General features: G+C 39.5%; 1 protein-coding gene across 4 annotated transcripts in view; it reads left to right on the forward strand.

Annotated features, from left to right (window-relative positions):
• Positions 1 to 21345, forward strand: part of USP12 (ubiquitin specific peptidase 12) — a 127679-nt gene that overhangs the window by 58984 nt on the left and 47350 nt on the right. For 3 of the 4 annotated variants that reach the window (XM_066258972.1, XM_066258971.1, XM_066258973.1), the window contains exon 2: positions 18137 to 18217. In XM_066258972.1, the coding sequence (XP_066115069.1) occupies positions 18137 to 18217 (81 nt within the window). Of the gene's footprint in view, positions 1 to 399; positions 528 to 18136; positions 18218 to 21345 lie in introns of those variants that run through there. The other variant, XM_066258974.1, reaches the window with a different exon arrangement.

Raw genomic sequence — 21345 nt, forward strand, 5'->3', positions numbered from 1 at the left:
ATTTTCACAATAATCCTGTGAGGTGGGCAGATGAGATGTTTTTCTGTATCAAGGTGAGGAAACAACAGACTGATAAAGTGACTTGCCTGAGGTTATTGGCTTATAAAGTGGTGACAGCTTGGACTCAATTGATGTTCTTCTGATTTTAGCTCACTGCTCAACCCACTACTTCTATAATGGCCCTGCCTCTGCTTTGCCTCCTCTTGTCCTTTGCCGTCTGAAGTGTCTTTCTTTTATCATCAGTTCGCATCCCTCTCCTTTATAACATAACTCAAACACAAGTTCCGACGTTGATTTCTTACAGCTTTCTGACATTTGTGTGCTAATTATGTTTTTTTTAATTTATTCATTTTAGATAGGAGAGAGTGAGAGAGAGAGAGAGAGAGAGAGAGAGAGAGAGAGAGAGAAGGTGAGAGGAGCAGGAAGCATCAACTCCCATATGTGCCTTGACCAGACAATGTGTGCAGAGTTTCGAACCAGCGACCTCAGCGTTCCAGATTGACACTTGATCCACTGCGCCACCCCAGGTCAGGCTAATTATGTTTAAACATAGAAATCTGTGGTTTATTTTAAAAGATGAATTTTATTGCAATTTTTAAGAAGTGCCACAAAAACACTGGGTATCATTCTACCTCCTGTGATTTCTGTAGCTAGACAATACTTCCTCTTCTCCCTGATGAACTGATCCTCTCTTCTCTTGGAGACATAGATGCCTTCCAAAGTTTTTCTGCTGTCCTTGTTTTGCACTGTTGTGGCTTGCTGAATCAAAGCAGTGGAATTTAAATGTTGTTTACTTCAAATCTTTTTGGGCTTGCAACACTGAATAAGCAACACCTGGCCTTAACTGAACTCTGCAGTAAATGTTTTTCACCCCAGAAATTTTGGATTGCAGAAAGTGACTTGCTCTCCAGGAAAATGACCCTAGGGAAGTAAGCAGTAACTGTATTTAGCTCTTGTCTTGGGAGCCCAGTGTAAGAACCTTTGACCCTTGATCACATGGCTTTAAAATTGTGGTGAAATATATATAATGTAAAATTTGCCATTTAAACTAATTTTAAGTGTACATGTTAGTGGTGTTAATTACATTCACCATGTTGTGCAGCCATCATTCCAAAACTTTTTCATCACCCCAAACAAGCTGTAGTATTACTATTCTGTAGTAATTCCCCATTCCTCCTTCTGTCTAAACTTTGCTACCCTCTGATCGGCTTCCTAATATGAATTTTCCTATTATAAATGTATCATGTAAGTCTAATTATACAATATTTGTTCTTTTGTGTCTGGCTTATTTACTTTATATACTTTTTTCAAGTTTCATCCATGTTGTAGCATGAATAAGTACTTTTTATGGCTGAAAAATAATTTATATTATTCCACATTTTGTTTATCTATTTATCTCCTGATAGAAATTTAGATTTGTTTCCACTTTTTGGATATTATAAATAATACTGCTATGAATATTGACACCCAAAAGTATCTGTTTGACTTCCTGTTGTTAAATCTTTTGGATACAGCTTGACCAGGTGGTGGTGCAGTGGGTAGAGCATTGACCTGGGACACTGAGGACCCAGGTTCAGTCCCCCAAGGTCGTTGGCTTGAGCCCAGGCTCACCAGCTTGAGCATGAAGTTGCATGCTTGAGTGTGGGATCTTGGTCTTTGGCTTGAGCCCAAAGGTCACTGGCTTGAAGCCCAAGCTAACTAGCTCGAGCAAGGGGTCTCTGGCTTGGCTAGAACCTCCTGGTCAAGGCATATATGAGAAAGCAATCAGTGAACAACTAAAATGCTGCAACTACGAGTTAGTGCTTCTCATCTTTCTCTTTTCCTGTCTGTCTCTGTCTATCTGTCTCTCATATAAATAAATAAATAAGTAAAGAAAACTAAATCCTTTGGATACATTCATAGGAGTGAAATTGTGGAGCCATATAGTAACTCCATATTAAACCTTTTTTTTTTTTTGTATTTTTCCGAAGCTGGAAATGGGGAGGCAGTCAGACAGACTCCCGCATGCGCCCGACGGGATCCACCTGGCATGCCCACCAAGGGCGATGCTCTGCCCATCTTGGGGCATCGCTCTGCCCCAATCAGAGCCATTCTAGCACCTGAGGCAGAGGCCACGGAGCCATCCTCAGTTCCCCGGGCAAACTTTGCTCCAATGGAGCCTTGGCTGCGGGAGGGGAAGAGAGAGACAGAGAGGAAGGAGAGGGGGAGGGGTGGAGAAGCAGATGGGCGCTTTTCCTGTGTGCCCTGACCGGGAATCGAACCCGGGACTCCTGCACACCAGGCCAATGCTCTACCACTGAGCCAACTGGCCAGGGCCTAAACTTTTTGAGGATCAAATTTCTTCACTTCCTTGTGAACACTTGTTATTCTCTCATCTCTCATTTCTCTCTCTCTCTCTGTCTCTCTCTCTTTTGTGACAGAGACAGATAGAGAGGGACAGCTAAGACAGAGATGAGAAGCATCAATTCTTCATTGTGGCACCTTAGTTGTTCATTGATAGCTTTCTCATATGTGCCTTGACCGGGGAACTACAGCAGACTGAGTAACCCCTTGCTCAAGCCAGCGACCTTGGGCTTCAAGCTGGTGAGCCTTGCTCAAACCGAATGAGCCTGCACTCAAGCTGGAGACTTCAGGGTTTCGAACCTGGGTCCTCCGCGTCCCAGTCTGATGCTCTATCCACTGCACCACTGCCTGGTCAGCCATCTCTTTTTGATATTGCCTTTCCAGATGGGTGTGAAGAGTACCTTGTAATACTGATCTACTCTTCCCTAATGAGTAATGATATTGAGTATCTTTTGGTTTAATAATTTGATATTTATGTACCTTCTTTGGAGCAATATCTATTTAAAGTCATTTCCCCATTTTTAAATTGGATTATCTTTTTGTTCTTGAGTTGTAGGAGTTTGGTTTTTTTCTTTTAATATATTCTGGATATTAATCCCATTTGGTCTTTGTCAGTAATACTTTTAATATGTTTCTGAATTTGGTTTGCTAGTATTTTGTTGAGAATTTTTGGATTTATAGTCATAAGGAATGTTGGTCTATAGTTTTCTTATAGAAATGTCTTAGTCTACCTTCAGTGTCAGGGTAGTGGGGGCCTCATAAAATAGGAGAAGACTTGTTCCCTCCTCCAGTTTTTTTTTTTTTTTTTTGAAAGACTTTGAGAAAGATTGATGTTAATTCTTCTTTAAATGTTTAGTATTGCTTGGTCTTGGCTAGGTAGCTCAGTTGCCTAGAACATCATTCTGATACACTATTCACTGTGCTACCACCAGTCAGGCTGAATCATTTAATTACGAAGGAAAGAGTTATTTCTGCATTTAGCTATTTGTTTTCTGTGTGTCTTATGTTTTTTGTTCCTTAATTCCTCCATTAGTGCCTTTTTTGTATTTACTTGTTTTTTTGTAATGTACCATTCTGGTTCCCTTTTTTCCTTTTCTGTATGTTTTTAGTTGTTTTCTTAGTGATTTTCTTGGGGCTTACAATTAGTTTCTTAATTTATAACAATTTTTTTTTTTTGAGAAAGAGGGAGAGAGATGAGAAGCATCAATTTGTAGTTGTGTCACTTTAGTTGCTCATTGATTGCTTCTCATATGTACCTTGACTGGGGGGTTCCAGATGAGTCAGTGACCCCTTATTCAAACCAGCGAACTTGAGCTCAAGCCAGCAACCTTTGGTCTTAAGCCAGCGACCATGAGGTCCTGTCTATGATTCTATGGTCAAGCTTGTAACCCTGCACTCAAACTGGTAAGCCTGTGCTCAAGCCGGCGACCTTGGGGTTTCAAACCTGGGTCCTTAGCATCCCAGTTGATGTTCTGTCCACTGTGCCACACACTGGTCAGGCACAACCTATTTATAATAATACCAACTCAGTTCTAATATTTACACTAACACTCTACCTTCTATATATCTCTGTCTTTCCACCTTTTTATATTGTTGTCACAGAGTACATATCTACATTGTGCATTCATTAACACAGATTTATAATTGTTATTTAATGTGTTTTCCTTTTGCCATATATGAAAAAAGGGGAATTAATAAACAAAAGTACAGTTATAAGATAAATACATACTGGGATGTAATGTACAATATGATGGCAATAGTAAACACTGCAGTACAATAAATAAGAAAGTTGTTAAAGTCCTAAGAGTTCTCGTCACAAAGAAAAATTTTTTTCTTTTTATTGTATCTGTATGAGAAGATGGATGTTAGCTGAAGCTACTGTGGTAATCACTTCACAGTATCTGTAAATCAAACCATCGTGCTGTATACCTTAAACTTATACAGTGATGTATGTCAATTATTCCTCAAAACTGCAAAGCCTCTCAAAAGTATAATAATGCTGGCTGTTATATTTACCTCTGTTCTTTATTTCTTTACATGGCTTTGAGTTATTGCCTAGTGTCTTTTCATTTTAGCTGGAAAGACTCCCATTAGTATTTCTTGGAGGGCAGGTCTACTGGCAATGAATCCCCTTAGGTTTATCTTGGAATATCTAATTTCTCTTTTACTGCTAAAGCATAGTTTTGCCATTTATAGTGTTGGTTGACAGTTTTTCTTTCTTAGCACTTAAATTGTCTTCTGCCTTTTGACATCTGTGGTTTCTGATGAAAAATCAGCTTTTAATTTTGCTGCAGATCCCTTTTATTTATGAGTTGCCTCTTTCAAGATTTCAATTTAGTTTTTGTCTGACAATTTGTGGATCTTGTTGAGGTTTTCCTGCTTCAACTTTGTTGAACTTCTTGGATGTATAAATTCATGTCTTTCATCACATTTGGGAAGTTTTGGGCCGTTATTTCTTCAGGTTTTATTTTTTTGTTTCCTATTTAGCCTGCTTGTTCCTTTCCCGCTTCTTCTGGTATTCTCATGATGCATATGTTGATATGTTTGATGGTGTCCCTTGGGTCCCTCAGCGTTTGTTCATTTTTCTAAATTATTTTTCCATTGTGCTCCTCATACTGTATAACTTCAAATGCCTTGTTTTTGAGTTCATTGATTCTCTTGCCTGCTCAAATCTTCTGAACTGCTTTAGTAAATTTCTTATTTCAGCTATTTATTGTGCTTTAAAAAGAAAGCAAAGAGAAATTCTAAAATTATTATCTCTTTATTGACATTCCCTATTATTTATGCAGCAGTCTCTTGATTTTCTTTAGTTCTTTGTTGTTTCTTTTAATTATTGGAGCATATGAAAGACAATTGATTTAAAACCTTTGACTAGTACTTTCAATGCCTGGAATTTCTCAGAGATTGTTCTGCTGTTAAATTATTTTCTTCCAAAAGTGCTATATTTTCCTGTTACTTTATAATTTTTGTTAATTCTTTTGTTGAGAGCGAGACTATTAATAATGTGAAACTCTGGGAATCAGACTCTCTGTCTCAGTGATTGCTTTTGAGTGTTGTAGTAATCTGTATAGTGACTTTTCCAAACTAATTTTGCAAAATCTATATTCTTTGTTGGGTGCGGTTGTTGAAGTTTCTGTTCTGTTATCTCTAGTCAGCTTGTGACATGACAGAGATTTACTTAACTGGAACCCCCCCACATACACACTTAAAAAGGACGGTTTCTGTAGTTCAAGAGGGTGGGAGCAAATGCAATCTTTGCTGTTCCTCAAAGTTTGGATGTCAAGGACCCCATGCCCACCTCTGCTGTGGGGCTGTGAGGAGGAGTGGTGTCTGGTTTGCACACTCCACTCTCTCAGATTCAGCAGCCTCTCCCTTCACCAGCCATTCCCCTGCTTGTTGGAAGTGTTCTGAGGTAGGTGATTTGATGGACTTTTCAGCTTAATGGTTTTGGTGGAATGTCTGGCCCCTGAAACTTCCTACTGTTCCGTTTACTGTGACACGTCATTCCACCCTTGCTTATGTTTGAACATGACTGCTCATGCTGCCAACTGCAACCAGTTTCTTTCTATATTTGACAAAACTATTTGAGGTTGATGATAACTTTACCTTTTACCATATTGAGTTTGATAATAACTTTACTTAGCTTCTGGAATCTGAAGTATGGATTCTGTTGTAATAATAAGAGGGCAATTAAATCCATCAATAATTTACATGACTTTGATTTCACTTTAATTTGGTAATACTTGTATCTGTGCAGTGGTTTTCTTTATAGGAGCAGGAGGGCAGGACATTTGGACTCGCTGCCATTCATGTTGGAGACCTTACCTCCCTGTTCTGTCTGTAGACTGCTTTGTGCTGGCCCAGTTCTCAGACAGTGTCTGCAGCCCTCTGAGATGTGCTGTGATGGTGCAGTGTCCATGCTGAGCCTGAGTGCATCTAAGGGTCTTTGTACAATCTGTGCAGCACATTTTAACTTGGATGGTAGGGTTAAAACTAGAGGAGGCCATTTTATAGGGCCTAGATCAAGATTCTTAGAATGACTGCACATCAGGGTGGAACCCCCCCATAGGCTTTCTCAGTGACTTTGGGAATACCAGTCTTTTCAGAGTTCATCTGAAAGTAGGAGTGAGAAGAGGCAAAGGATATATTTGAAGCTTACTGTGCCAACATGGTTCTAAACATCTTCTATATAGTTTTCAGAAACAGGCCACGATGAAGGTGTTGTTTGCCCTGTTTTGCAGATTAGGAAATTGGAACTGAAAGGGGTGAAACATCTTGTCTTAAAACCACACTTTGTGATTCTAAATTGCTGCTATTTTAGAATTATAGCATTTTAGATTTGCAGTAGATACCATAAAGCTGGCATCTTGCTGATGAGAAAAGCGAGGCAGAGTGATTTGTGGAAGGTGGTCCTGTTAGAACCAGATCAGTGGCCCTGGCCAGGTAGCTCAGTTGATTAGAGCGTCATTTGGCTATCCCGAGGTTGCGAGTCTGACACCCACTCAGGGCACATACAAAAATCAAAACAACAAATTTCTCTATCATCTCTCTCTAAAGCCATCAAATCAGGTAGAACTGGGCCAGTAGTGTATGCCTCCTGACCTGCAGGCCTTCGCTCAGTCTGTTGCACAGCCAGCGGCTGGAATGTTTGCGTTTACTCATGTTCTTCGGGGCTCTGACTTTGCCAGCATAAAAAGCTGTAATGTAAACACCTCTGAGGCTTCATTATTTAGTTCTATGTTTATGAAGCCCTTCTCCAAGCTCTGGTTCTCAGTGTGATTCCTGCCCTGACATCCTATAGTCCATGCTGGGCTGTATGTAGCATAGTTTGGTACTTATTCTCTCTTCTATAACTTTAAAATTTTTCTACCTGTACGTCATCCTGAAAAGTGAATTTTTATTCAGTACACTCCCCGATTAGATTATGACTTTAAAGTTTTTTTTCTTAGTGTTTTTTTTTACAAAGTTATCTTTTACAGCACTGTATATCACAACTTGATTGATTTCACCCACTGTGAAACTATAGGCATTTCTTTACAGTTAGACATAATTGTACATACTTAAATCCTGGAACAAAAGTTTAACTGACCATTGTGTACTCTTAGTAGGGAGATATATTGTGATTTATTCTGTTTTACTCAAAAAGAAAATGGTAGTTTTGTGCTACAGTTTGAAAATCACATTCTCCAACTTCTCAACACAGTGTTAGACATTGAGATGCTTACTGAATTTTACCTTTTCTTGAAGGATTACTGCTTTGAGACTATTTTATGATGTCTGAAACTTAGGATATGGAAAATTGTTTTTTATAAAAATTTTTGTTGTCTTTGATACAGTTTCAGGGACACAGAGACTTCCAGAAGATCAAGTATGGGCTTTCAACCTTGAGTTTCTTTGTTTTCTTGTATAAGAGATAAAAACTTGTTTCTCATGTCTTCTGTACCCTGGCTTCATTTATTCCTCTCTGTCCTGCTTGCATTCTCGCATGGACTCTTTCTGTGCCTCCAGAACTTTCCCTAGTTTACCGAGGCCACTTGCTTCTCTTAGCTTTGGGAAGCCTTTCCTACCTGCTGTGGTAGTTCTCCTTTAGGCGCTGTCCTGATATGACTCTCTTCAGTATTAATCTTGGAATGATACATACTGGAATCTGAGATAGGATTTGAAAAACAAAAGTGGGAAATATGTGTTGTATTTTCTCTCATTTGTAGTAAATAAAATGAAAGTTGCCTAGAAACTAATGGTGTGATAACTAGTATAAAAAAGGAAGTTTTTTTTCTTTCTATTTTTCTGAAGTGAGAAGTGGGGAGACAGACAGACAGACTTCCACATGTGCCCGACCGGGATCCACCCAGCAAACCCACTAGGGGGCGATACTCAGCCCATCTGAGCTGTTGCTCCATTGCATCCGGAGCCATTCTAGCGCCTGAGGTGGAGGCCATGGAGCCATCCTCAGCACCTGGGCCAACTTTGCTCCAGTGGAGCCTTGGCTGCAGGATGGGGAGAGAGAGAGAGAAAGAAAGGAGAAGGAGAAGGGGAAGGGTGGAGAAGCAGTTGGGCACTTCTCCTGTGTGCCCTGGCCTGGTATCAAACCCAGGACTTCCACACACCAGGCTGACACAGGACAAAGAAGTATTTTTGATAAGTACATTTTCTTTCTTTTTTTTTTTTTTTGTATTTTTCTGAAGCTGGAAACAGGGAGAGACAGACAGACTCCCGCATGCGCCCGACCGGGATCCACCCGGCACGCCCACCAGGGGCGACGCTCTGCCCACCAGGGGGCGATGCTCTGCCCATCCTGGGTGTTGCCATGTTGGGACCAGAGCCACTCTAGCGCCTGGGGCAGAGGCCAAGGAGCCATCCCCAGCGCCCGGGCCATCTCTGCTCCAATGGAGCCTTGGCTGCGGGAGGGGAAGAGAGCGACAGAGAGGAAGGAGGGGGGGTGTGGAGAAGCAAATGGGCGCTTCTCCTATGTGCCCTGGCCGGGAATCGAACCCAGGTCCCCCGCACGCCAGGCCGACGCTCTACCGCTGAGCCAACTGGCCAGGGCCTGATAAGTACATTTTCTAAATAGTAGATGTTCATACTTTTACATTTTAATCATTTTTTGTTTCTTGATAAGATATAGTAAGTTCTCTATTTTCTTAAACAGTATATACTGAACATATATAATTAGCTTTTCAAAATGATGTGTCTTCATGAATGCTATTTTTGTACCATATTTTAACTTGAGATTGTGGAGATTTCCTTAACTTCTGGGTTATCAGTTTGCTTTTGTGTAATTTGCATCTTTCTCATAATGGCAGCATGGTCGCAGTCAGATACAGGATTTCCATGGTTGACTATGTAAAAAATTATTTAATGGGAAGCAGCCATCTCCCAGCTTATTTTCTTTTTATCTATTTGCAGATGATATCATCAAAATAATAAATCAAAGGTGTCCTTTTAATGTCAACTTATTCTTCTTTTACTTGCATGATTAATTTTGGGGGGCATAAAAAATGAATCATTCCTTAGCTTTCTAAGAATTCATTCTAGGTAGGTTTCTGAGGATTTGATACTAGGCCCTAACTTGTATTCAGAATTTTGTTAATGTTTGACCTTTCATAGACTATCCAACATTTTATCCTTAATGTTTAATGAGATTGGAAGAGCCAAAAGATTCACATGTTGCTAGAAAGATGGACATAGGAGATACTATAGGTACCCATATCTTTATATATGCCGTAACCGAGGTCCTGTCTCCAGTTTTACAGAGTTAGTGGCATACCCAGGACCAAACTCAGGTCTATAGCTTTGCTAATTCAGTGCCACTTGTGCTATACCATGGTCTCTCTACAGCCATAACACAGCATTTACTGGTGGCCAAAGGTGCAACTTCGTTATAAAAGTAGTTAAGTCCTGGGTTTGTACTCTACAGCATGCTGACTGTAGTTAATTGTACTGTGTTGAATGTTTGAATGTTGCTGAGAAGATCCTGAAAGTTATCAAGGAAAAAAAGAATGTATTTATATGTGGTAATGTTAACCAGATTTATTGTGGTAATTATTTTACAGTATAGCTTAATCAAATCACTATGTTAACTGTACACCTGAAACTAATTATAATGTTATATGTGAATTATATCTAAAGAAAATAAAAAGCCTACACATTTCCTAATTTTAATAAAAATTTAGTTTTAATAAGTAGCATACTGACAGGAATATTGATTAAAAATATTACCAAATCTTAATTTTGTTTCTTCAGCACAGACATTTTGTTTCTCTTTTTCTTTTCCTCCTTGATTTTATTTACTTATTTTATTGAGTCTTTTAAAGAGCGGTTTTAGGTTTATAGGAAAATTGAGGGAAGGTACAGAGATTTCTCATATGTCCCTGCCTGCACACATGCATAGCTTCCCTCATTATTAACATCCCTCATCAGAGTGGTGCTGCATATGTTACAATTGATTAACCTACATTGACACATCAAAATCACCAGAAGTTCATAGTTTTCAATACAGTTCATTTTTGGTCTTGTGCATTCTATGGGTTTGGAAAAATGTATAAAAACATGTATCCATCATTATTACATCATACAGATGTTCACTGGCCTAAAATCCTCTGCGCTCTGCATATTTATCCCTCCCTCTCCCTGACCCCTGGCAACCAGGGATTTTTATCTTATTTTTTTACTGTCTCCGTAGTTGCCAGCGATATTTTTACTTTCAATTATTGTAACTTTTATATTTAGGAGTTTTGTTTGGTTCTTTGAAAAATCTGCTTGGACTTTATATCCTTGTTCTTATAATTGAATCTTTGTTGTTTCTTGGCACATGTTAAGCATTTGTCTTATATCATGTTTGAAATAGTTCTAATACTTAATGTCTTTGAGTTTAATTTGGCTGTCTGTGTTTCTGCTAGCTTTTATGTGGGGTACTTTGTTTTCCTGTTTTTATGTTTGTATGTGCTTTTTGACTGAGAGTCCTGACCTCTTTGAATTCTGCTTGTGGGAGCTCTGTGGGATGGGTTAAATTTGTCTTCCCGAGTGAATTGCAAGTCTGCTATTTGAGGAGTAGAAGGCACTATCACTCAGATTCGCTTTGAATTACATCTTGTGCTTGACGTTTTGTTTCTTTAAAGATTGTACAGCTTGTGTGAATTTGAGTCACAAACTTTCATGAGGGCCAATTTGTGGTTTTGGAAGTTTGGAAGATAGTTATCACCCCCTACTCATCCAGTGCCAAGGAAAGTCAGGCAATTTTCCCTGTGTCTCCTTCTGTGGTACAGAATTATTTCTTGTCCTCTCAAATTACATTGAGGACATACCCCTTTTGGGATCACAGTGTCATGCTAGGTCTTCTGTTGACCTCTCTATCTGGGGTGGGCCCTAAGTTTTAGTGCTGGTTTTCCACATTCCATTCCATTCATCTGTCAAAAGAAAGGCTAAAGGTCACTAGGGTTGGCAAATACCCTTAATGTGAAATCTTTTGGGTACTTCCTTATCTTCCAGGGCTCTGCCATCATTTTGTTTTTTGCTTTCTGTAGTCTTTATTTTCTCATTAGCTTAATAAATTATTATTATTTTTAATTTAAAAATTTATTCACCTTTTGGCTGTTTTCATCAGAGTCATGAATATCCAATTGCTTCTTCATGATGAGTTCTGTAGTAATAGGTACTGAATATAAAAATAACCTTTTGTGTAAGTTACAAAAATGGAGACAGTGCAGTCAGAAGTAAATGTCTTCTTCCTTCTCTCTGTGTGTGTGATGAAAAAGACAAGTGAATCTTAATGCCCATGAAAGCCTTAGAGCAGAAATTCTTAACTGAACACACTACCATTTTTTCTGAGCAAAGGAATATTGATTTCAGCCTGATGGGTGGTTGCACAGTGGATTGACTGTTGACCTAAGATGCTGATGTCCCAGGTTTGAATCCCCAAGGTTGCCAGTTTGAGCATGGGGTTGCTGGCTTGAATATGTGATCATCAACCTGACCCCATGGTCACTGGCTTGAGCTCAAAGGTAGCTGGCTTGAAGCCCAAGGTTGCTGGCTTGAGCTGCCCGATCATGGCATGTTTAAGAAGCATTCAGTGAGAAACTAAAGTGATGCAGCTGCACGTTGATGCTTCTCCTCTCTCTCCTTTCCTGTTTCTTAAAAAAAAAGAATTACTGATTTTGAGGTCCCCACACTTTTTACACAGGGAGCCAGTTCACTGTCCTTCAGACTGTTGGAGGGCTGCCAAATACAGTGCTCCTCTCACTGACCACCAATGAAAGAGGTGCCCCTTCCAGAAGTGTGGCGGGGGGCCGGATAAATGGCCTCAGGGGGCTGCATGCGGCCTACGACGGGCCGTAGTTTGGGGATGCCTGTAATATAAAGTATTGTTAATTTTAATAGGATCATATTTCTCAGGTGTTGAAATGGAAATACTGATTTGCCCTAGGATCAATTTAAATCTTGGGATGCTTGGTTGACTATTATTGGACATGATAGAGTTTATTGGTCTTCAACAAAATATTCCAGGGATGTATATGTTTGAGAACTGTAAAGATGCTGAAAAGTATACAGCAAAATTTTGGCTTTGGGATTGGTTTTCACTGGTTACATCTAACTCTAGTGTTGAAGACTTTTTTTTTTTTTTTTTTTTTTTGTAACAGAGAGAGAGGGACAGACAGACAGGAAGGGAGAGAGATGAGAAGCATCAGTTCTTTGTTGCAGCACCTTAGTTATTCATTGATTGCTTTCTCATATGTGCCTTGACCAGGGGCTACAGCAGACCAAGTGACCCCTTGCTCAAGCCAGTGACCTTGGGCTCAAGCTGGTGAGTGTTGCTCAAACCAGATGAGGCCACGCTCAAGCTGGTGACCTCAGGGTCTCGAACCTGGGTCCTCCACATCTCAGTCCTACGCTCTACCCACTATGCCACCGCCTAGTCAGGCTGAAGACACTTTTAAGTTAAAAGACTGCTCTTTAGAAACTGGATATCTTAGTATACTCTTTAGCTTTATATGTAGTTAGAATTTGGCTAAGATAGGAATGTACTCTGATCATTTCTGCAGAGAAAATCCTGAATCCGTGCCATAATAATATAGTCTAGCATTCACAGAATCAGCAATAAGCATCATTATCGTAGTAAAGTCTACTATGCTATACTTTATTTAATTTAGAACTGTCATGGAGTAAATTTCATTCTCTGTTTGTACTTTCCATTTCAACCTTGCTTCATCTGTAACTATATATAAACCTTCACTGTTGAATTGTGTTGCTTCGTGTATATTGATTAGCCTGACTTGCCTGGAGTTTTGTGTTAATATTATAATGCCCTTAGAAGAATGAGTGGAAATGATGGAATGTTGAGTTAGAAAATACTTTAGAAACTTTCCTAATCTTTTAATTTTTAAAATATAATTAGCTGTGAAAGCCGTATTTGTTTATTAGTTTTACTTGGAAACCCAACAGATAAACTTGGAACTGGGGATTTTGAAAATCACTGAGGAGACCCCTTTTATTTTGCAAATGAAGAATCTTAACTTCGGAAAGGTAAAATAGTGATAGTCTATTTCCACTTTCTCAAGTTTAGCTACTTCTTCCCAGGTTTCCTTGGATTGTAGTCTGCTCTGATAGGCTTTGCTGCTTTTGAACCTCCAGGGCTGCTTTGTGAACTGGTCAGACAGAGGAGAGAATCTTTTTTTTTTTGTATTTTCTGAAGCTGGAAACGGGGATACAGTCAGACAGACTCCCGCATGCGCCCGACCGGGATCCACCCGGCACGCCCACCAGGGGGTGACGCTCTGCCCACCAGGGGGCGATGCTCTGCCCCTCCGGGGTGTCGCTCTGTCGCAACCAGGACCAGAGCCACTCCAGCGCCTGGGGCAGAGGCCAAGGAGCCATCCCCAGCGCCTGGGGCAGAGGCCAAGGAGCCATCCCCAGCGCCTGGGCCATCCTTGCTCCAATGGAGTCTCGCTGCGGGAGGGGAAGAGAGAGACAGAGAGGAAGGAGAGGGGGAGGGGTGGAGAAGCAGATGGGCGCTTCTCCTGTGTGTCCTGGCCAGGAATCGAACCCGGGACTTCTGCATGCCAGGCCGACGCTCTACCACTGAGCCAACCGGCCAGGGCCTTTTTTTTTTTTTTTAAATGATAGCTGTCTCATTTGTTTCTTATGATTTTTGTTTCCTTCTCTTATTTCTTAGCTTTTTTTTTCTTCTTTTCCAAGTGAGAGGAGGGGAGATATAGAGAGAGGCAGACTCCCTCATGCACCCCACCTGGGGCTGTGCTCTCAACCAAGCTATTTTCAGAGCCCAGGGCCAATGCACTCAAACCAGTCGATCTATGGTTATAGGAAGGGAAGAGACAGAGAGAGACAGAGAGAGATAGTATAGAGAGAGGGATGGAGAAGCAGATAGTCACTTCTCCTGTGTGCCCTGACCGGAAATTGAACCTGGGACATCCACACGCCAGGCTGACACTCTACCACTAGGAACTGGCCAGGGCCTCTTAGCTTTTTTAAAAAAGAATTTAATATTTATTGGGTAGTCCCCATGTGCCAGACACAGGATGAATGAGACCCAGCCTGGTCCCCATGGAACTCAATCCCAGCCACGCAGGTCAGGACAGAGGGATCTGGTGTCACCCTGCTTCCTTTCTTTCTCTAGGCTCCAATGCAGGAGGGAGTAGAGTGGGGACAACTTGCTTCCTTTCTGCAGTCTTCCTCACCATGTTTTTCTGTTCCCAGACACCAGTTCCCTCTTCTAATTAGTCTCTCAGAAATGATCGCAGCCAAAAATTTAGTGGTTGAATAAGTAAACTAGACTCCTGCATAAAGGGCAGGACCACTGAGGTTGACAAATGATGCTGTACTTGTTCAAGCATTTGAGAGTTTGTCCTTGACGGTCCAGGAACATAATAACTGAACTCAGTAGGTGGTGTCACATAGTTATTTCTTAACTTTTGCATGGAGCAGGTGATATTTTTAAATATTATTAACTCATGAGAGTAGGTTTTTTTCCCTTCTTGGGATTGAAGGGAAGGAGGAGAAGAGAACCAACATTTATAGGGCATCTGCTTATGTAGCAGGCACTGCCAGATGCCTTTTCAAAAGTTTAAATTTTGATTATTTGTAGTTGTTACCTTTGATTGACCTAGATTCTTGAGTTCAGCAAAGAAACCATTCAGAGCCCAAGAACTCTAGTGCAAGAGGAAGTTTATTTAGTGTATAGAAACAAAATATACTCAAAGAGATTTGAGCAGTCTTTTAGAGAGAAAGTCACAGGGACAGAAGAGTGAGCCAGTGGGGCTGCTTGGACTCAGGAAACAAGTTAAAGAGGTAGAAGGACCCTTAGAGAGAGAAAGCAAAGATACATGCCTGGCAAAGAAAGGCACAGGTGTGCTCTAGAGAGAGAGTGTGCTCTGGGTCTTTTGCCTTAAGAGTTTTTCTCTGTTTTCTAAAAACAGGTATTTTGTGGAGGTTCCGGAGAATCTCAATAGAATATTCATTAGCTTTCTGATTGTTTCCTTTAATATGCTGATTCATCAAAATGAGCGTATAGGGCAGTGGTCGTCAACCTGGTCTCTACCGCCCACTAGTGGGTGTTCCAGCTTTCATGGTGGGTGGTTAGCGGAGCAACCAAAGTATAAATAAAAAGATAGATTTAACTATAGTAAGTTGTTTCATAAAGATTTGTTCTGCCAAATTTAGCAAAAATCCAACATAAAGTACTTGGTAAGTAATTATTATTATATGCTTTAACTTGCTGTAACTCTGCTTTATAAATTTTATAAAGTAAAGTTACTTCTCTACTTTATAAATCACCATTACTGTGGAACCGGTGGGTGGTCAGAAAATTTTACTACTAACAGAGATACAAAAGTGGGCGATAGGTATAAAAAGGTTGACTATCTGTGGTATAGGGTCAGGGTTGTAGTCTCTACTGATTGGTCTGTGCTAAGGTAGGAGGTCATTGGTTATTGCATCTGAAGCTAGCTAGCCATGGTGTTGTTTTGTCTGGTTTTGCTGCTTCTGTGGGCACAGAGCTGAAACACAACTGAAGGCTAGTTGTTTGACCAAATCACTAGTTTGACTGAAGCTCTGTGTCTGTGGTCAACAGGCTGAAGGCCTTGTTCCTAAGATAATTTGATGCTAATCAGATCCTCATTATCCTGAGGGCTTAATACTTAAGGGAATGACCCTGCATAGGAGAATGAGGCAGGTGAGTCAGGCTGGATGAGGCCAGTTTGAATTAGTGTCTGTCTCAGTTTCCCCATTCCATTTGCCAAGGAATTTCCTAGCTTCTTATTACTATCCTGCCTCATAACTACCCTATAAAGTAGTTGGTAACATTTTCATTTTATATCATAGTTAGGAAACAGTTACAGAGAGGCTAATAGCTTGGCCCAGAGTCAAAACTTGAAGGTAAGGGGATGGGGAGGGGCTTTCTAAGCAGTCCTTGAAAGAATGTGGTACATATGGGGGTAAGTGAGACATCTGGGGTGTGACACATGATTGGGATTACACTGAGAGATAATGGTTACATGTTCTGTCCTCAGTTCATCCTAAGGCCCTAAATGCTTTCCCACGGTGTGTGTAACTGACATCATTCCACCTAGATAGACGAGATGTATGAGGTTGTATTTTGGATAATAGCACCTATTCTTTCTGTGTCTCTTTTTTGTAGGCAAGAGTGTATACTCATTTGAAAAAAATTCACTTTGAATTCTTACAGTAGGGGGTAAACATCTGGGCTTAATGCTTGTTTTGAACTTGGGTGAGGAAACTTTGTGACAGAATACTTGAGCTGATAGGAATAGCGAGTGTGGCTTGCGACATTCTCATGAAGACCATTTTGGTCAGTGGGTCTTGCAGTTGTAATAATTGAATTTGATGTTATAAAATAGTTATTGGTAGCCTAAGTTAGAAATAAATGATATTTGTAAACTAGTTATTATGTCAGGATGTTATATAAATCCTAAAAATAACACACACACACACACACACACACACACACACACACACACACAGAGTGCTGGATGGCTGGAAGATGTTAGAGGAAATACCTTGTTTTAGTACAGCGGTTGGCAAACTTGTGAGCCACATGTGGCTCTTTGACCCCTTGAATGTGGCTCTTCCACAAAATACCACGTGTGGGCGCTACCTCAGTAAGGAATGTACCTACCTATATAGTTTAAGTTTAAAAAATTTGGCTCTCAAAAGAAATTTCAATCGTTGTACTGTTGATATTTGTCTCTGTTGACCAATGAGTTTGCCGACCACTGTAGTAGACCGTGACCATCAACCCATGCAGTCCTTTTTATCAGCATATACTTATTTTCAGGCTTGATTCATTGAAGTTGAGGATGGGTTGTCTAACAAAGGCCTGGGCTTCCCAAAGTCAGGAATATACCTCTGTCAGGAGACAGCAGGCTGGACTTCTGCACACTAAAGGTGGTGGTAACTGTATGCCATTACCCTTGAAGGGGCAGAGTGTGTGTGCTGGAGTTTTGTGTTAATCTGCTTTTCTTTTTTTATTCAACATTGTTTTTGAGAAGTAGCCATGCTTTTGTATATAAATCTAGTTTATTCTGACTCGATTACATGCTGTCATATTGTACAGACTATCTAGATGGCCGTTAGCTCTGCAGTCATCAGTGATGCTTCAGTAAACATTCTTGTCACCGTCAGTTCTATGTGAGAATTTCTCGGGTATATACCCACAAAGACTTGTTATACCACTGAATATATGCATTTTAATTTGACAAAAACTCAGCTCTCTGAGATGGCTATCAGATTACAAACTCTTGTTTGAGTACATGATACAGCAGGGGCTTTAATTATATTGGTTAGATAAAAGGAATAAGTTAAGGCAATCATTCCTTTCAAACCTTTCTTTTTTAAAAAAAATATTTTATTCAATTTTCAGAGAGGAGAGAGAGAGAGAAAGGGAAAGAGGGAGAGAGAGAGAGAGAAGGATGGAGGAGCAGGAAGCATTAACTCCCATATGTGCCTTGACCAGGTAAGCCCAGGTTTCGAACCAGCGACCTCAGCATTCCAGGTCGACGCTTTATCCACTGCGCCACCACAAGTCAGGCCAGGGCTGTCATTCCTTGATCCAGGCCTTGTTTACATGAGGAAATTTGTGCAAGCTAGGTTTTAGTAATATAATTAAAAGCCATTATTCTTCACTATTCTTTTTTATTTTCTTTCAACAGTGTTAGGTAGTTATAAGGAACATAGTTTTTTAAAAGATGTCTGCATAATGCCTGGGTAATTGTGATAATGTTATTAAAGTATTCTAAATGCTAAGTTTTTTCTTTTTTTATAGGGCGCCAATGCCTCGGCATTAGAGAAAGAGATTGGTCCAGAACAGTTTCCAGTCAATGAGCACTACTTTGGATTAGTCAATGTAAGTATTCACTGATGCTTAACCTTCAAAAGTATGGTTGGAGGTAGTTTTAAAAATGATGATGAAAACTTGTTTATGTGTGTCAGTAAACTTGATGCAAAGAAACTTCATCTGGAATTTTGAAATTATCTAATGGAAGGGAACAAAGTTGTCTGATGACTTAAGAGTCTAAGGATAGAACAGTTTCTACTTATAAACCTGATTTCTTCCTATTCTGTGTCAGAATTTCTCATAACCAAAATTTTATATGGCTTAGACCAGACAGATGATCTCTTGAGTCTTTGAGAATTATTTATATGTACACATATAAGTAATCTAAATAGTTTATAAATGCCTCCATGTGTTGATAGGGTCTTTGTCAATTTACTTCTAGCATTGTTCTAGTATAGATACAAAATTACAAAATATAGGAAAAAAATACATCCCAGGTCTTGTGGGTAATTCCAGTAATTATACATAGTTAAAACTTTGGAAGAACCTTCTTTGGAATTTTTAACTCTGCAACATCAGAGTTAAATAATTTTTGTGGTGATTTATACTATTATACTATACTGTTAGGTGGATCTATGGTGAGTGTTTAATATATATGATAATACAGGTAATAAAATAAGTTAAACTGAACAAAATGTGTGAAAGATTTCTCATGTGATTTGGGGAAAGCTGTTAAAGTGACACATATGCTTCCCCTGCTTTGGGAATCATCTCTGTAAGTATAAAGCTTATAACAGAACCAGCAGCCTCCACCATGCTGCCCTCCCAAGTAGAGACTGCTTATTTCTTTCTCTGGCTGTTTTGGTCCCTGGAATTCACCCTTGGATTTTAAATAAAGTGCTTATATTTTAATTTTAAAAGTCCTGCTATTTAAAAAAAAAATTGACTTCCTGTTATGATAGTGAAGAAATTTAGCTATTTTATTTTATTTTATTAATTTTAATGGGGTGACATTGATAAATCAGGGTATATGTACAGAGAAAACATCTCCAGGTTATTTTGACATTTGATTATGCTGCATTCCCATCAACCAAAGTCCAGTTGTCTTCCATCACCTTCTAACTGGTTTTCTTTGTGCCCCTCCCCTCCCCCAACACCCCCCCCCCATAACTACCACTCTCTTGTCCATGTCTCTGAGTCTCATTTTTATGTCCCATCTATGTATGGGATCATATAGTTCTTAGTTTTTTCTGATTTACTTATTTTGCTCAGTATAACGGTATCAAGGTCCATCCATGTTGTTGTAAATGATCCGATGTCATCATTTCTTATGGTTGAGTAGTATTCCATAGTATATATGTACCAAAGCTTTTTAATTCACCCGTCCACTGATGGACACTTGGGCAGTTTCCAGATCTTTGCTATTGTGAACAATGCTGCCATAAATATGGCGGTGCATTTTTTCTTTTCAAACAGTGCTACGGTGTTCTTGGGGTATATTCCTAACAGTGGGATAGCTGGGTCAAAAGGCAGTTCAATTTTTAATTTTTTGAGGAATCTCCATACCGTTTTCCACAGTGGCTGCACCAGTCTGCATTCCCACCAGCAGTGCAGGAGGGTTCCCTTTTCTCCACATCCTCGCCAGCTCTTATTCTGTGTTGTTTGGTTGATGAGTGCCATTCTGACTGGTGTGAGGTGATCTCTCATTGTGGTTTTAATTTGCATTTCTCTAATGACTAGCGATGTTGAGCATTTTTCATATGCCTATTGGCCATCTGTATGTCCTCTTTGAAGAAGTGTCTATTCATTTCTTTCGCCCATTTTTTTATTGGATGGTTTGTCTTGGTATTGAGTTTTACAAGTTCTTTATAAATTTTGGTTATTAACCCCTTATCAGACGTATTGTCGAATATGTTCTCCCATTGTGTAGTTTGTCTTTTTTTTTCTGTTCTTATTGTCTTTAGCTATGCAAAAGTTTTTTAATTTAATATAGTCCCATTTCTTTATCCTGTCTTTTTATTTCACTTGCCCGTGGAGATAAATCGGCAAATATATTGCTGCGAGAGATGTCAGAGAGCTTACTGCCTATGTTTTCTTCTAAGATGCTTATGGTTTTACAGCTTACATTTAAGTCTTTTAAACATTTTGAGTTTATTTTTGTGAATGGTGTAAGTGGTGGTCTAGATTCATTTTTTTGCAGGTAGCTGTCCAATTTTCCTAACACCATTTGTTGAAGAGGCTGTCTTTACTCCATTGTATGTTCTTACTTTCTTTGTCAAATATCAGTTGTCCATAAAGGTGTGGGTTTATTTCTGGGTTCTCTGTTCTGTTTCATTGATCTATACGCCTATTCTCATGCCAGTACCAGGCTGTTTTGAGTACAGTGGCCTTATAGTATAACTTGATATCCGTAGTGTTGATACCTCCCACTTTATTCTTCCTTTTCAAGATTGCTGAGGCTATTTGTGTTCTCTTTTGGTTCCATATAAATTTTTGGATTATGTGTTCAATATCATTGAAGTATGTCATTGGTATTTTAATCGGTATTGCATTGAATTTATAAATTGCTTTGGGTAATATAGACATTTTAATGATGTTTATTCCTCCTAACCATGAGCATGGTATATGCTTTTACTTGTTTGTATCTTCCTTGATTTCCCTATCAATGTTTTATAATTTTCCGACTACAAGTCTTTAATCTCCCTGGTTAAATTTATTCCTAGGTACGTTATTTTTTTGGTTGCAATGGTGAAGGGAATTGCTTCCTTAATTTCTCTTTCTGACAGTTCATTGTAAGTGTATAAAAATGCCTCTGATTTCTGAGTATTAATATTATATCCTGCCACCTTGCTGAATTCATTTATCGGGTCCAGTAGTTTTTTGACTGAGACTTTAGGGCTTTATATATACAATATTATATCATCTGCAAATAATGATAGTTTTACTTCTTCTTTACCAATTTGGATGCCTTTTATTTATTTTTCTTGTCCGATTGCTGTGGCTAGGACTTCCAGAACTGTGTTGAATAAGAATGGTGAAAGGGGGCACCCCTGCCTTGTTCCTGATCTTAAGGGGATTGGTTTTAATTTTTGCCCATTGAGTATGATGTTGGCTGTGGTTTTGTCATAGATGGCCTTTATCATGTTGAGGTATGTTCCCTGTATTCCCACTTTGCTGAGAGTTTTGATCATGAATGG

This window comes from Saccopteryx bilineata, chromosome 2 (assembly GCF_036850765.1).
Source record: "Saccopteryx bilineata isolate mSacBil1 chromosome 2, mSacBil1_pri_phased_curated, whole genome shotgun sequence".
NCBI classification, from domain to species: domain Eukaryota; kingdom Metazoa; phylum Chordata; class Mammalia; order Chiroptera; family Emballonuridae; genus Saccopteryx; species Saccopteryx bilineata.